The sequence below is a fragment of the Ustilaginoidea virens genome, chromosome 1, assembly GCF_000687475.1.
Source record: "Ustilaginoidea virens chromosome 1, complete sequence".
NCBI lineage: Eukaryota > Fungi > Ascomycota > Sordariomycetes > Hypocreales > Clavicipitaceae > Ustilaginoidea > Ustilaginoidea virens.
Window position 1 is genome coordinate 3340053 of NC_057316.1, and position 15146 is coordinate 3355198.

The 15146-nt window shown below is 47.9% G+C and overlaps 3 protein-coding genes across 3 annotated transcripts; 1 reads left to right on the forward strand and 2 right to left on the reverse strand.

Annotated features, from left to right (window-relative positions):
* Nucleotides 1-198: 198 nt before the first annotated feature.
* UV8b_00673 (uncharacterized protein) lies at nucleotides 199-959 on the reverse strand (the record flags this gene model as incomplete). Its single annotated transcript, XM_043138171.1, has 2 exons — nucleotides 199-470; nucleotides 569-959. The coding sequence occupies 2 exons, from the start codon at nucleotides 957-959 to the stop codon at nucleotides 199-201; spliced, it is 663 nt and encodes a 220-aa protein (XP_042994105.1).
* Nucleotides 960-2135: 1176 nt separating this feature from the next.
* Nucleotides 2136-2751, forward strand: UV8b_00674 (uncharacterized protein; the record flags this gene model as incomplete). The annotated part of the gene is made up of 2 exons (XM_043138172.1): nucleotides 2136-2204; nucleotides 2356-2751. The coding sequence occupies 2 exons, from the start codon at nucleotides 2136-2138 to the stop codon at nucleotides 2749-2751; spliced, it is 465 nt and encodes a 154-aa protein (XP_042994106.1).
* Nucleotides 2752-4650: 1899 nt separating this feature from the next.
* On the reverse strand, nucleotides 4651-6879 carry UV8b_00675 (uncharacterized protein; the record flags this gene model as incomplete). The annotated part of the gene is made up of 3 exons (XM_043138173.1): nucleotides 4651-4757; nucleotides 4846-6424; nucleotides 6529-6879. The coding sequence occupies 3 exons, from the start codon at nucleotides 6877-6879 to the stop codon at nucleotides 4651-4653; spliced, it is 2037 nt and encodes a 678-aa protein (XP_042994107.1).
* Nucleotides 6880-15146: the final 8267 nt, after the last annotated feature.

Below are 15146 nucleotides of genomic sequence, written 5' to 3' on the forward strand. Positions count from 1 at the left end.
ACTTTCGGCTCGAAATCATGAATGCCCTGTGGAAGCAGAAAGCTTTTGACGGCCAGGGCAGACCCGGCTGTTATTGCATCAGATGCTTCAACGCGAGACGGCTCACTTGTCGTGGTGTATCCCTCGGCACAAAACCGCACAACTCCCATTCCCAAACCCCCGGAGGAACCTCCCATGCCAAAACGTTCTCGGCGGCACTTAATTGTCTCGTGTCCCGGCAGCAGGCCCACGCGGCTCCCGCAGCATAAGAAAAGACGACGCGTCCGCCGGGCCGCCCCATGGACTTAGATCGACGACGAGTTTCCCGACCTGGCGCCAGCCGTGCCGTTGGTACAAGACGCGGCCCTCCTCCGACGACTCCAGGTATGCGGGCAGGCCAAGAGCGTCCGCCTGGTCTGTTCCCCATTTGAGCAGCAGGGAGGCGGCTCCGCGCCTCTGGTGTGCGGGATCCGTGTGCAAGAGCTTCAGGTCTGGATTCCGGGGGGAGGGCCAACGTCAGCAACTCGCTTCATCAGCCGCCGCAGGGGGTGCAAGGGGGGGGGGGGGGGGTAAAACTGCCGAGACTCACACGCATGGGGCTTGTGGGCCATCCGGGCGATCCATTCTCGCCGCATGCCGCCGAAGAAGAGCTCGCAAGCCTCGGGGTTGGAGCCCGGCCCATATTGCCGCGCGGGGGGTAGCGTCTCTCTCGGCGTCTGCCAGACGTACCACATGGAAAAGGCGACCATGGCGTCCTGGCCGTGGGCCTCGAGATCCGTGTCGACTACTTTTGCCCATCGGCAGGCCGGGTCTTCGTGGAGCTGGTGGACCAGCGTGGTTACGCGGGACTGGTCGCCGCCGGGGGGGAACGGGCCGGGGAACAAGGCTTGACTGTTGGCGTTGGGGCCGTATGCGGCGCTTTCGATGGCCACGGCGCGGTGGGCATCGTCGGCGGTCGCGGGGAGCACGCGGAGAGGCATGGCGGGCGGTTTTGTGTGTGCGTGTGTGTGTGTGTTGTGTGTGTCTGGGTGGCGCGATGTCGGGTTCGGGAGCTGGCAGGATCAGGATCCGTGGGAAATACGGAGGGCCGGCTGTAGACGCTGCGTCGGGGGTCGCTGCCTAGGTCCCGGGGCTTCCTCGTCTTCTTTTGCGTGCGCCAGGTCGGGTGCTATGTATGCTATGAGGAACAAAGCCAGCCTGTTTTGCCGGGGACGGGGGCGCGGGGGGGGGGGGGGGGGGGGGGGGAGGCTTGGCCCTCGGCAAGATGCGCCCTTCGGCGAGGGCCGGTTGGGCCCAGGCAAGGAAGGGCAGTTGTCCACGGAATCATGGGAGCTCTCTCCATCGAAAGCTAGGCGTTTTTTTTTTTTCCGCACAAGGCCGGAACTTGCGTGTCCATCGGCGACTGATGAAGCCATCCACGAGATGAAGCCAAAAGGCGGTGCCAACGCGGCGACGAGCCAACGCGGCAGCCAACGCGGCAGCAGCGAGGGCCGCCTCGCGCTGGTGGTCCGGTCACGGCTACGGCTGCCCGTCGGCGCCGTCCGCAAGGATGCCGATGCCCGTGAAACGCATCGTAGCTGGGCATGGAGCCTCCGCGGCGCGACCAAAGGGGCGGGGGTTTTTCTTTGCCGCAGCTGGGTTCCTGGTCGAAAATCCAAATCCAAATCCAAATCCAGATCCAGCTTTGCCTTTGCCTTTGCCGTCTGGTGATTTGTCGAATGCAGCAAGCAAATAAACGATGGGCGGAACAACGAAATCACGCAGCCGAGGCGGGGCGGCAGAGGCGGGGCGGCAGGAGCGGGGCGGGTTTCACTTGCCGAGCGAGAGAGAGAGAGAGATTCAGGTGTGTCAAGAGCCAAGGGGCGCCACTGCCCCATAAAAAAACCCATTAAAAGAAAGAAAAAAAAAGAAAAAAAAAAAGAAGAGAAAAGAAGAGGCCAAAAGGCAAAAAGGAACAAGTTGCTGCCCTTCGTCATCAACCCTCATCAACCCCCATCCCTCATCCCGATTTACGACAAATCATCCTCCCATCCCCGTCGATAACCACAAGCCCGGCCGTGACCTTTCGACAGCCGAAAACCCTCTCCAAACTCGCCGCCTCCGCCCCATCGTTGCCTATCCCCGACGACGGCCTCGCTCGGTCACCCATCCACACCATGGATCACGGACGCGATCCCTGCCCCTGGGTCATCTTCAACGACTTTGGCGGCGCTTTCTGCATGGGCGTACGTCTCTCTCTCTCTCTCGCGACGGAAAACAATCCCGTCGTCGTCGCAAACCCCTTCCCCCCCCCCCCCCCTTCCCCCTTCCCCCTTCCCCCCTTTCCCTCCTCCGCCCTCCGTCGCTAACCCGCTCGTGTCTTGTCCCCCCCTCCAGGCCATCGGCGGCACCATCTGGCACGGCGTCAAGGGCTTCCGCAACTCCCCCCACGGCGAGCGTCGCATCGGCGCCATCACGGCCGTCAAGATGCGGGCTCCCGTGCTGGGCGGCAACTTTGGCGTCTGGGGCGGCCTCTTCTCCACGTTTGACTGCGCCGTCAAGGGCGTGCGCAAGAAGGAGGACCCCTACAACGCCATCATTGCCGGCTTCTTCACCGGCGGCTCGCTCGCCTTCCGCGGCGGCTTCAAGGCCGCTCGCAACAACGCCATCGGCTGCGCCGTGCTGCTGGCCGTCATCGAGGGCGTCGGCATCGCCTTCTCCAAGATGCTGTCGGGCGGCACCAAGCTCGAGGTTCCTCAGCCGCCGCCGAATCTGGAGACCGCCAGCCTGTGAAGAAGGAGGCGGCCGCTTGCTTGCTTGCTTGCTTGCTCGCCTTGTTGACTTGGAATTCCCCCCCGCCTCCCCTTTTTTTTTTTTTTCCCTCTCGACAACGCGCCTGTGCCTCTCTACTCACCACCTGCTGCTGGGGGAGGTCTTGGTCTACGTACTCATCGCCGAGCTGTTCTTGCCTCTGAATCTTGGGTCTTGTTGCATTTTTGTGTAATTTTTTTTCTTTTTTCTGTTTTTTTTTTTTTTTTTAAGCGAGCTATCTGTGCGGTCCGGTCCGTTGCACAACGACACATGAACAACGATTCTCGGCTCCCCCCCTTTCCTCTCTCGAATATAATGATATAGAAAAAAAAGTTCAAGGAAGGAAGGAAAAGAAGACAATAAGAGTAGGAATGCCCAGGCGCGGCTACGAGCGTCCCATCAATCTGGGCTCGACGAGGCAGCCAGCTGCGCGTTTGTTCCACCGCCAACACGTCTTCGCATCGCATCGGCGTTACAATGTACAATAAGAATGGAGTGGCGTCTCTTTTTTTTTTTTTTTTGCTTTTTTTTTGTTTTTTTTTCTCCCTTCTTGTGCTCACTTGGACAATGGGAAGACGCCATGCTTACGTCTCGCATGAGGCCAGGACACGACATCTGGAGATGCAATATGAAGCCACATATTCGCTCGCTCGACGCTTCCGCTTCCGCCTCCGCCTCCGCCCCCGCCTTCGTCTCCGAGTCTCGAAATCCCCCGTGACATGACAGGTTTGGTGCCGTGATTGCCAACAAAATCGTCGTCGTCGTCGTCGTCGTCGTCGTCTCCTTTTCCCCCATACGCCCATTCTCGCCGTAGTCACCGTCGGCTGTCTTGTTCTGGTTGCTCTGGCTCTGTGGCTGGAAGCAGTCGACAACCTCGGCCGATACATCCTACGTCGCTCATTGATTGACACGACTCGCTATCATGATGTTTTTCGATGGATCATGCATCATCGCCGGGCGTAGGTTTGGGCGCGTCATGGTACGCTCCATTTAGCTTTCCACCTGCTTGCCTGGTCGCGCGAGAGACGGGCAAAGATGGTGCCCAACGTTGGCGTCTAACCGTCACCGGCAACCCTTTCGGACCGGCGCGCCAATGTGTAGGTAGTTGCGACGAGTGCCGACAAACTCCAAGCCAAGCCCACGTCAAGATCGGTTGCTTTTTTTTTTTTTTGTTTCCTTTGAATTAGATAACCATGGTTACCGTACATGGTGTTTCGGCTCCGCTCCGTGCCGGAACTTGGAAGCCTCGGCCGCCCCGTCCCTCCCGACCCGACCACTCCACCAACCCGGGGATGCGTAGTCTCTTGCTGTCACTATCTGCAACAATGAGGGCGAGTGCAATCTCGCCGGAACTGCCGCGTCGGTCCCATACCTTCTGCGCCCAAACTAGCGTACATGGGCAAGTATACATCAGGGTCTGTCTGAATCGGCCGCACTTACCGAGACCTTCAACAACACAGAAAAAAAAAAAAAAGGGGGGGGGGGAACAAGAAATGATGAAAAGACTGCCAACCATAGGATCTATCCACCTTTTTGCGCCAACTTGATGTGATGCATACCCTGAAAAGAACACAGCCCTGGAACAAAACGCCATGGTTTCTCGCAACAAGGATCCTGTGCAACAACACGCGCCTTGGGGCAACTCTCACCTTCTGCCAACTTAGGTAGGTACCTAAGCAAAGCTGACAACATACCGACACATGCCCGGAAGAAATCTTAAGGGGAAAAAAAAAAAAAAAAAAAAAACGCCCAGAGAGGCACGTAAAATAAGCATGTGGTCCCTTGAAAGAGACAAGACAGCTGGGCAAGACAAAAGAAACGGAGCGTAGACCGTGCGTGTTGGCAAAAGCGTTTCCTCCTGCTCGTTTCGAGTTGCAACGTTCATGCAGGTGAGGGCACGAGACCCGCGGCAATCTTGAGGGCATTGCCAATGTCTTTCCTGCGAACACCAGGAGTTCTTCCCAAGCAAACCGAGCTCTTGGCCAGTTCTGACACATTGTTTTTTTTTAGCGTGGCTTCAAGTCTCCAGCTCAAGCTTGGGCTGGAAGGCGTTGCCGTTTGAGGGGCCGATCTTACCTGAAATTAACCAGTTCACGTTCAAAGAAATGCTAATCTTGGCAGGCCACGTCGGGGAGCGCGATTGCGGCCACATGTGGTTCTGTCCACCAGGTATCATCAACATCATGCCGTGATCGCGCTCTCCTCCGCTCGATGCGCTGCCAAACCCGCTTCCTTCTCGCCCGCTCGTCATATGAGATGCCATCATCGTGTGATGGTTTGACGAACACGACGAGTCCATGGCCCCCGAAACAGACCCGTTGCTGTTGGTCGTCCACACAGCGCTGTGGCTGCTACCGCCGTAACCGGAATCAGCGCTTCCAAAGGTTGACTGCTGACCGTTCAAATCAAAGATCTTGGATTTCGGCATGGCCTCGTCCATGCCGAGGTCTTGCAGGTCGACCTCTGCTTCCACGAATTCAGCTCGCTGGGGGATATAGATGCCTATCTGTCGCAGATATGTTTCCACCTCGTCGGGGTCGAAAAAGTCGCCCTCAAACCCAGCCAGCATCATCTGCATCCTTCCATCGGCGCCGTAGTCGATTCGTGAGTCCCTCGTAGCCTGCACTTCTGGCCCCCAGGGGCCCATGGACATGCCTGTCATCTCCTGCGGCTTGCCATATGACACAATTCCCTGATTCCCGAGCGGCAGGGCTCCCGTGTTGCCACTGAGACGACCATTGGTAGAGGCATGGTCCTGGAAAAAAGTACCAGCACCGCCGAGATTGGTGAAAGGGCTCGACCAGTTGCTCAGGTCCTCATGCTGGCTGCGACTCAACGAAAGCTGCAGGCGCCTGATTATATTCTCCTTTGACTCGAAGAACAGACAGAAGCCGAATACCGAAGCGAACTTTTCCGGTGGCGGACTTGGCATCGTAATGAGACGCAGCCCCCCCTCTAATGATTGACGCTGCAGGCGTCGCCCAAAGGTGAGCTCAGTGTCCGAGTAAGACGACGGGACGGCAATGGTATCGTACGGAGACGGCCCTGGGGTAATCCGTGATTCGAACTCCTCTGCGGCAGTTGGGTCCATCGGTGAATAGAAAGGAAAGCTGGCATTTTGCGGTGTGGCTGCCGTCACGACTTCGTAGTGGAGCGAGGACGGAACATGAATCAGCGGGTCGCATACCGCGCCTGGGACGGTGCTTGTGGCAGTTCCCGTTGTCACGGCGGCTGCAGCATATGCAGGCGGCGGAATAGCAGCTTGACGCATGGGTTCGGGGTGATGATAGTCGCGAGTTGAAGCGGGCGGGGCAGAGGGCTGGGTGTGGTGAAGCATTTGGTTTTGGTTTCCGTAAACACCAGACTCCATGTTTTCGTCGCAGTCTTCGGATGAGCTGCCGTCGCCCCTGCTGGCTTGTGCTTTTTCAGCAGCGATGAGGATCTTGTTAGCAAGGGTAGAGAGTCGCGGGAGGGCGTGCGGGGCCGCGTCGAGGATACGCTCCGATATGAGGAGAGCGTAGAAATCATTGAACTCCTTGCTCATGTCATCATTGGCTTGCTCCAACTCCTTGACACGTTGCTCCAGGGTGGTGATGGCCGTGTCTTTGCGATGACGATAGGCACGCTGCGCGAGGCGGATTTGCGTCCGTCGACGCTGACGGGAACTGTTAGTACAGCAGAGGCAAGGTAGCTTATTCTCACTCCAGGGGCCCACAGGAGTAGGAGAGCACATGTAGAAGCCAGACGATAGATACTTACATCGGCAGCAGTTTCATCCTTGGTGTCGAGTCTCGGTCTACCTCTTGACCTCTTTTTCCGTCCATCCTCCTCTGGAAACGGCGAATCGTATGCCTGGTCCTTTTGGTCAACCGGCTCCCTACAACGCTTGCCTGATCCCGGTGGTTTGGACGCAACAAAGGGAGAAGACACTGGCAGAGTTGACTTGGGGCAGTTGTTGGATGAATCGAACGTATGAGCAACACTCGGCTGGCCACCGAGGTTCGGCATCATGTTTGGGTGGCTGATCCGGGGGTGAAGGTAGCCAGGACTGTTGATCGAGTCGGGAAGAAAGTTGATAGGATATGGCAGTACTGGGGAAGCGGCAGCCATTTGCTACTCGGTTGTGTCTGCTTGTTTCACAATCTGCCAGTTCAGTGCAATCCAGTCATGTGCTGATTTTGTCTGACAAGAGGCACCACGGTCACTGGCCCGGCGGTTGGATCATGTATAAAAAGAGAGAGATTTGCAGAAGGGGAAGAAGCGTGGCCGCGCTCGGATACGCCTGGTATGTATGGTTGATGAAGTCGTCAAGTAACCTCCAAAAGTGGCCACACGGTTGCGTGTGAAACACAAGACGGCGCAACATACAGGAGCGAATTGTTCAAGGGGGGTTAAGGTCCAGGCAGCGCGGCACGAAGTTGAGGGATGTTTTGACACGGAGCAAGTCGTTTTCAGATAGACGATGGAAGCCGGAACAGCGAACGGGTAAAGAACCAAGGGCTTCCCAGTCACTGCGAGGTTGAGATAACGCACGCTGGGTGAGAGAGGTCTTCCTTTCGACGGAGGATTGGAGGTTCAGAGGGCCGCGAGCGCGCCACCGAGTCTGTCAACCCAAGATCAGAGAGAAGAAGAAGAAGCAGAAGGCTAGAGTCTACAAGATCGCCTGTAGGTGTGGGAGAGAAGGGGGGGGGGGGGGGGGGTGGGGGTTGGCAGAAGGCGAAATGTTGAGCGTGAACAGCGTGGTGATGTAGCACGATGGCACGGACTTTGAGACGGCGCGGGAAAGGGAATTTGGGTTAAAGGAGGGCCAGCTGGGTGTTTGGCTGTCGGGATGGTGTGGGATGGGATGGGATGGTGTGGGATGGGATGGGATGGTGTGGGATGGGATGGGATGGTGTGGGATGGGATGGGATGGTGTGGGATGGGATGGACGTGAGGGATGGACGGTGTGGATGGATGGTGTGGATAGATAGTGTGGATGGAAGATGGTGGATAAGATGGGCGGGTAGACGGATGGTGGGTGGATGGATGGGTACATACCTAGGTACCTAGGTAGGTACCTAAGGTAGACCGTAGATGGATGGGTACTTCGTACAAGTAGATGGATGATGGGTGCCGGTGGAGGGACGGATGGAGCTAGCGTTGACGACATTCAGGAGTCTGAGCAGACGCACGGACTTGACTCCAAGCTACATAAACGGCCAGGCCAGGATCAGCGATACCAACTGGGAGGCTCCTGGCTGGGATGGATCGTGGAGCAAGGTACATGCATGTACTGAGCTGACTGGCCCGTAGTGCAGAAAAGCGCTCAAGTACCAGAGTTACCTTGGGCACCTTGGGTACCTCTGGAGGAACGAACTAAGGTACCAGGAGGTAGTAGGTACCTACTAGACGGCACAACTTGGAAGGGTCAAGTGCCGCCCCGCCCTCACCGGCCAGTCGCCGGCTCACCGCAGCAGTTGCAACTCATTTCCACCAGACTGATTACGATGCGCTCGATAGAGATGAAGAGCCAGACTCGAGTAGCTCCGTACATAGTACATAGCATGCGAGGCCTTGGCTAGGTGTGGCAGTCCAAGTCAGCAGCCCCCTTGGGCCGTTTCTGGAAGAAGGCTTGAGCTTGACCACTTCCAGTCTGCCGGTGGCGGACCGTAGCACAGCGTCAAGGCGCTGCGGCCCTAAAGAACTTGCACTACGGAGTACTATGTAGGTACGCACTCCGCAGACCAGACCAGCACAACCTCAAGCGTTGGATCTTTGGATCTCTGGATCTTTGTACAAACACGTGGGGGGCGTACGGAGTACAAGGTCTGGTCCAAGCTCTGACCGCCCCCGGCCTCGACTCGACCAAGAGGCACTGGCTTTGGGCCAAAAGAGGGACCTACCCCCGCCGCCCGCAGGCACCTACCTCCTACTACCTAGGTACCTCCTTAGGTACCTCCTGGAAAGGTACCTAGAAGCCTTGGGAGGAACCTTAGGTTAGGTAGGTCCCTAGGTATCTCAGGTACCTACGCGCGCCACCCCCTCTCCTGGTGACTAATCGTGATAGTGCCTGACCGCCCGTGACAGGGGTCGTGACTGTATCAAAGGGCAAGACTATCTTAATAATAAAAGACAGTATAAGAGCTACTAACTGACTTATAGGACAGTTATTCTGATAATACCGAATATTTTATTAGAAACAATGACTATTATAAGTCTCCTAAAAGAGCAAATGACCTATGACACTGTCTCTATGTATTATAATGTGGGAAGTAAAAGATAGACTCGCGATAAATAGTTAGCATTCTGCTATTCTATTGCCACTAAGAAGTCTATTAAAGTGATGATAACCGTGCGCGATAAAATAGATACTTATAGCAATGAGAATTGTTATTTGGTGAGACTGTCGATAATAGTGATACTTTTGGAATGGTTGTGATAGTAATAGCGTAAGATAAGACTAGGTCTGGGCGGGAAGACTTAGATAGAAAGAACTCTCTTAGGCTAGTAGATATAATTATGAAGTAGAAAAACTCTATTAGGCTCTAATAGACGCGATTCCCATTAATATTAAATACAGAAGCTTTTTTATAGTAGCACTATCTAATAATAATTCACAGAATAAGAGTGGCATATTATAAGTTAGAAAACTGTAATGCTAGGTTTAGTTTCTAGTATATAGCGCAGAGCAGGAAGCTGTCTTAACTGACATAAAGACAGGACTATAATTCCATCCTAATTACTTTATATTTAGCTTGCGCAACTATAGGTAGGAAACGGTTAATTGTGAGAACTAGTAAATAATAAAAAAAACATTCTTTACTCATAGTAATAGCCATTTATATTAAACGAGCCTCTAGTTCTATATATATATGCATATTATAAGCAAAGCTAATCCCCCTCCCCTTTACTATTTATTTCGCTATTCCTATCTAGTAGTATCAGTGAAGCATTTACGCTAGTAAAATAACAAAAAAACACCTACTAATAATAAATTAAACCAAAAGCGACAAAAAGAATATAAATACTAAAAGAATGTTAGCCTGCAAATTCTATCGCAGTATATAGTAATGCCTAAGTACTGCTGATCATCGCATAAATTGCCAGTTCGATATAAAAAAAAAACGTCATATCGTAAGGTTAATACGTTATCGGTTGTTATAGATATAGATAAGCATTCTACTCTTCTTACTTAGGTATTAAAGTATCGTAAGGTGTAGAGGCCGTAATAGTAAAGGACGTATTATTTCCTATCGTCTGGCTATTAACTTCTTTACTAATTATCTTTATAACGGTAGAGCTTTATATATTATAGTCTATTAAGGTTAGATCTATAAGGCTACTACTAATGCTAGAAGGAGTGTCTATAATTCCATCTATAGTGTCTGGTTCTATTTATTGGTATGCATTAGGATAAGCCCTCAATACTTAGGAGGTAGGAGTGCTAGAACGTTAGTCTTATTAATTCTCTAAAGATAATATCTTAATAATAGGGGGGATAGGATAATTTGTTTTAGAGATAGCCCTAGATTCGTCTATATAGAAAGAGTCACTATTTAGTATCCTACCGAGCCAGGTTTTATATCCATCCTAAATACTGGCATTATTCTATTCGCATTTTACAGTTAGAAGCGGGTGGTATTTAGTAGACTCAGGCGTTTATAGCTCAACTGTTTTATCTATTTCGCTCTTCTTAATAATTTACTCTTAAGGTTTATTAGAAGCAATAGACTTTTTATCGAGCTTATTATAATTAACTTTATTATTATCGTCATTATCGCTTAGCGTTAGGGATTTACGCTTCTTAACTGTATTGCCCGTTTATCGCCTCTTTTGGGATAATATCTATTTTTTTATCTTATCCTTTGGTTCTTTAGTCTTATTTTTATAATTATCTCTAGGCGTTAGGGATTAATAACTCGTCTTTCTTTTTTATCGTTTCTTTAGACTTATTTTTTCCTCTATTATATTATCCTCTATCTCTCTAGTCTTATTTTCCGTTAATTCTATTTCGTGGCCTATCTTAATATTAGCACCTAATATATATATTTCATAGTAGGCATATAACTTATAAGTCTTACCATTAGGTCCGTTTTTATTTAATATATGCCTTCTCTTCTTTAGCGGTTTAACTTTAGCAGCTATTATACCATCTATTGATATAAACTCGGGGTACCCAGTTATACGTAGGGTCGCACGCGTGGTATTAAGTACCGTGAGGTTACCGGTTAAAGGTATAATTACTTCTTTGATTATAATTGACTATCTAAGAGGAAAGAAAGGAAGTAAAAGAGTAATTATACGATATAGCCTTTTTATGCGTGCTATAGTTATGTGCTTCGGCGCGGTCGGGCCGGACTGCCCGCATGTCCTACCGGGCTTAGGGGCATAGGGGCAAAAGTGGCCATATCGTGCGTAATAGGTGTGCGCGGCATATCCATCGCAATATGCCCAATTATGCCTAATTAGGCACTTTGCGATAGCGATTCTAATACTGGCAGCTTCTCTTTTTATAGAAGCAAATATCGGAATCGCTAGGATGTAAGGCGCATATATAGAAAGAAAAGTGCGGCGCGGTCTCGGCAGGTTATGCCGCCGATAACGCTATCGCGCCGCGCGGCCTTATACCGTACAGCCGGTATATTGAGTATCGCAGCCAAAACAAAGGGGCAACAGTAAATACAGTAAAAGCAGCAAATGCATACAATATTAAATATAGGAAAAACCATACACTTGCCACCTATAATATTACTAATTATAGCTAAATACAGTTAGATATTGACTGGCCTCTTTACCCACCCTTCTATATATATAATAGCCTGATTTCGGTCGATAAAGGTCTTAAGGGCTTTATTAGGCGTTCCCTTAGTTATTGCATCGGCGAGATTATTATTCCTATTAATCCAATGGATCTTATATATCTCCTAGCGCTTATATGACTATTGCAGGGCTATAATATCTATTATAAGCCTCTTTTCCTTAGTAGTGCCTAGCTTAATAAGGCATTCGTATAATAAAAACGAATCTATATATACGACCGTAGGGATCTTCGGCAATCCTAGCCTGCTAATAATTATATTAAGGGTCGTGCTTATTGTATATGCGATATCGACCCTTTGCACTATACTATATAGCTCTAAAGCAAATATGCTGCGTATTACCCGCTTGCTTTTTGTAGAGCTGTAAGTAATAATATTACCGGTTAGCTAGAAGGCGTTATTTACAGTATCTACCTTATTCCCTAGCACAATCATATAACCAATCTAGGAGCTTAAATCTTTATTATTAGCAAAGGATCCATCAATAAATATAAAGATCTTAGCTATAGTAAGGGCCAGATTGATATATTATAAGCCACAATCCTGGTTATCGCGCTGCTATTAAAGGCGCTTATTCAACTTCGCGATATCTTTAGGGTCAGATTACTAATATTATGCTGTAATAAATAGGTTAAAGGACGCCTTAAGCTAGTAGACTGTAGCTATATAAGTACTATAAGCGCATTATTCGATATAATTATATTAGGCTATAGGCGTATTTTTATCGATAGTGGCGATCTTTTGGCTTTAACCTTTCTAGCATAATATTATTATGCCATTAGTAGTAGCCGTTAATATACATCCGTTAAATATTAAGGGTACGGTTAGTAATAGCTTCGTCTTAGGCTTAGTATTAAAGCCTGCCTTAGTAAGCTCTAATTCCTCCCATTAAAAGAAGGCATTATTACTAAATCCAAAGATATCGTTAGTCTATATACCTATAATACCAAAGTATATAGTATCGCTAGTATAATTAAGAACATCAGTACGGTCAGTAATATTACGGTTAGTATCGCTAGTGCGGTTAGTAACGCTAGATATCAGCAGATAGGGGTTATAGGTTGATATAGTTATGCCCAATTTCTCGCGATAGTGCCGGAAGTATATTGCCCACTAGTGGGTGCCTGCCTCAGCTATTCTATATAGTAGCTTCACCACTTCTATAATAGTATTATTAGGGTATTAGTGGGCTATTTGCTTAGGTAGCTTAGCGATAATCAACCGATTAAAGGTAGTTAATAACTATATATAAGCCTATATGATATTATATATCTAGAGAAATAAGCCGTAAGAGTATTATAGTAATAGGGCTAATAATATAAGTAACTATTAACTAGCCCATTAGATTATAGGGGATTAAGTTAATATCAATTGCTTCTCGTTATTATTATAACCTTATATCATAAGCCTAGACTTCTTATATAGTATATCCATGCTTTTGCCCTTAATCTCTCGTACTATATGTAAATTAAAAAGACATTAGGCTCTATATTTACCGATATTAAAGGTAATAAATCGGAATATATCGCGGGCCTATAATACTTCTACCTTTATATAGTTAGACTATTCAAAGGGGTCTCCTAGGGTTATAATCTTTCCTTCCCGGTGTAATTAACTAATAAGCTATAGGTTGGCTTACTCTTTTACGGTTAAAAAAAAGGTATTAATAACGGTACTAAAAGCGATAGTATTAACGAGAGCCTCTTTTTAGTCCTTATTGATTATAATATTAGATACCACCCTTATTAGTGATAGTAATACTAGCTATAACGTCGGTATTTTAGTAGGGTTAGGGCCAAGGGTTAGCGACGATAATACTGCGGCTATAGGTAGTCTATTAGGGGTCGGTGATAATATCGCGGCTATAGGTATCGTTAATAATATCTCGGTTATAGGTATTATCGCGGCTAGAAGTGCGGCTATAGCCGGTATTCTAACTTCTAGCCTACCGGGGCAGGCCAGGCCTTTAGTATAGATGATATCTTTAGTATCGTTAGGGTTATAGTTATATAGCTTAACGACCGTTAACTAGAACTTAATTAGGCCATATGGCATTTATATAATATAGGTCTTACTATCGAGGCTGATTAGCCGGTACGGCCCATACTATCCACCTTTTTCTCTTTATACCTATATATCTAACTATAGGGGTAGTCGGTAGATAGGCCGTATATTTAGGCCGTTCCGTTAGGTAAGGGTATCGCGAACCTGGCGTCTAGCGAGGTATTTTCTAGCTTCGTTAGTAGCCTTTCGTAACATTAAGGCATATTGTGATACTAATAGGCTAGGCGGTAAGTTATCTGTAAGTCGAGGATACGCTCTAAAGACTAATAATATAGGCATTAGACTATTAGGTCCAGCAGAATTATTAATAGCTTTTATAGCAAGCTATAATTTCTATTCTTTTATTATTTAGTCGCCTACTTCGTTATCAATAATAGTATAGGCTTAGCGTAATAGGGCGTAGTATCTTTCGACTTTGCTAATACTATTATAGGCTTCTATAGGAATTTCATCTATATTGATAGATAGAAGCCGGGTATTATAACGGAATTTAGCAGAAGTAAAGTTTGGTCTAGTATCGTAGACTATCTAATCTAATAGGCTAAGGTAGGTATTAATCTAGCATTTTTTAAAGGCATTCTAAATATTATAGGCCTTTTGCCTTTATAGATTAAGAAATCTAGCTGCCTAGAAGCTTATCGCGGTATCTATAACGTATAATACCGGCCGATTATCGATATAAAGGATATTAACGATAATCTTATAGTTAAATTAGCTAGTATTGTTATCCTTAAGCGTGAATTTAAATCGGCTAGGTGCCTTTGCGTTTATTTAGCATTAATAATATATATATATAATCTTCTCGATAATATTGCGGTCAATATCATTATTATACCCGGCCTATTAAAGCAATTTAGTAAGCCTATTAATAGAGGGGTGCCCGAATCGACAATATAGCTAACGGATTTCCTATAATAATAGATAGAAGGCTACAGTATCTATAGTATTGAGAGTCTACTATAGATATCCCTATTTCCTGATAATAGGGACCTTAGTATCCCCTTAGATTAATAGGTTATTAATATTATTAAGCTTTACGCCTATTCTATTTATATCTATAATAGAATAAAGGAAGGGGGTGCTATTATTAAGAATATAGAAGGGGATATTACCGAATATCGTCGGGATATTTAGTATACCGGAAAAGGTAGCGGAGCCTATGCCGAAGTTTACTATATACTTTTTATTAGTTATCTCGATAGTTAGGGTCTTTATTAATCTTATTAGTGCCTTTGCTTAACCTAGGCCTACTATTAATAGGCTGGAGGCGCCAATATCCAATAGGATTCTATAGAAGGTATAGTCACTATAGCGTTCTTCTTCTAGAAAGGCAGAATTACAGTCTAATAGTAGTAAGGGCATTCAGAAGGGGTTAATCTATAGGAAGGTATATCGGTATAATTCATCCTATAAGGCTTATAACGTTTCGATAGATAAAGAAAGTAATAGTTCTATTTGCGTAAAGGCTAGGAAGTACTAAGTGGCTATAATTTATAGTATAATAGCATTCTC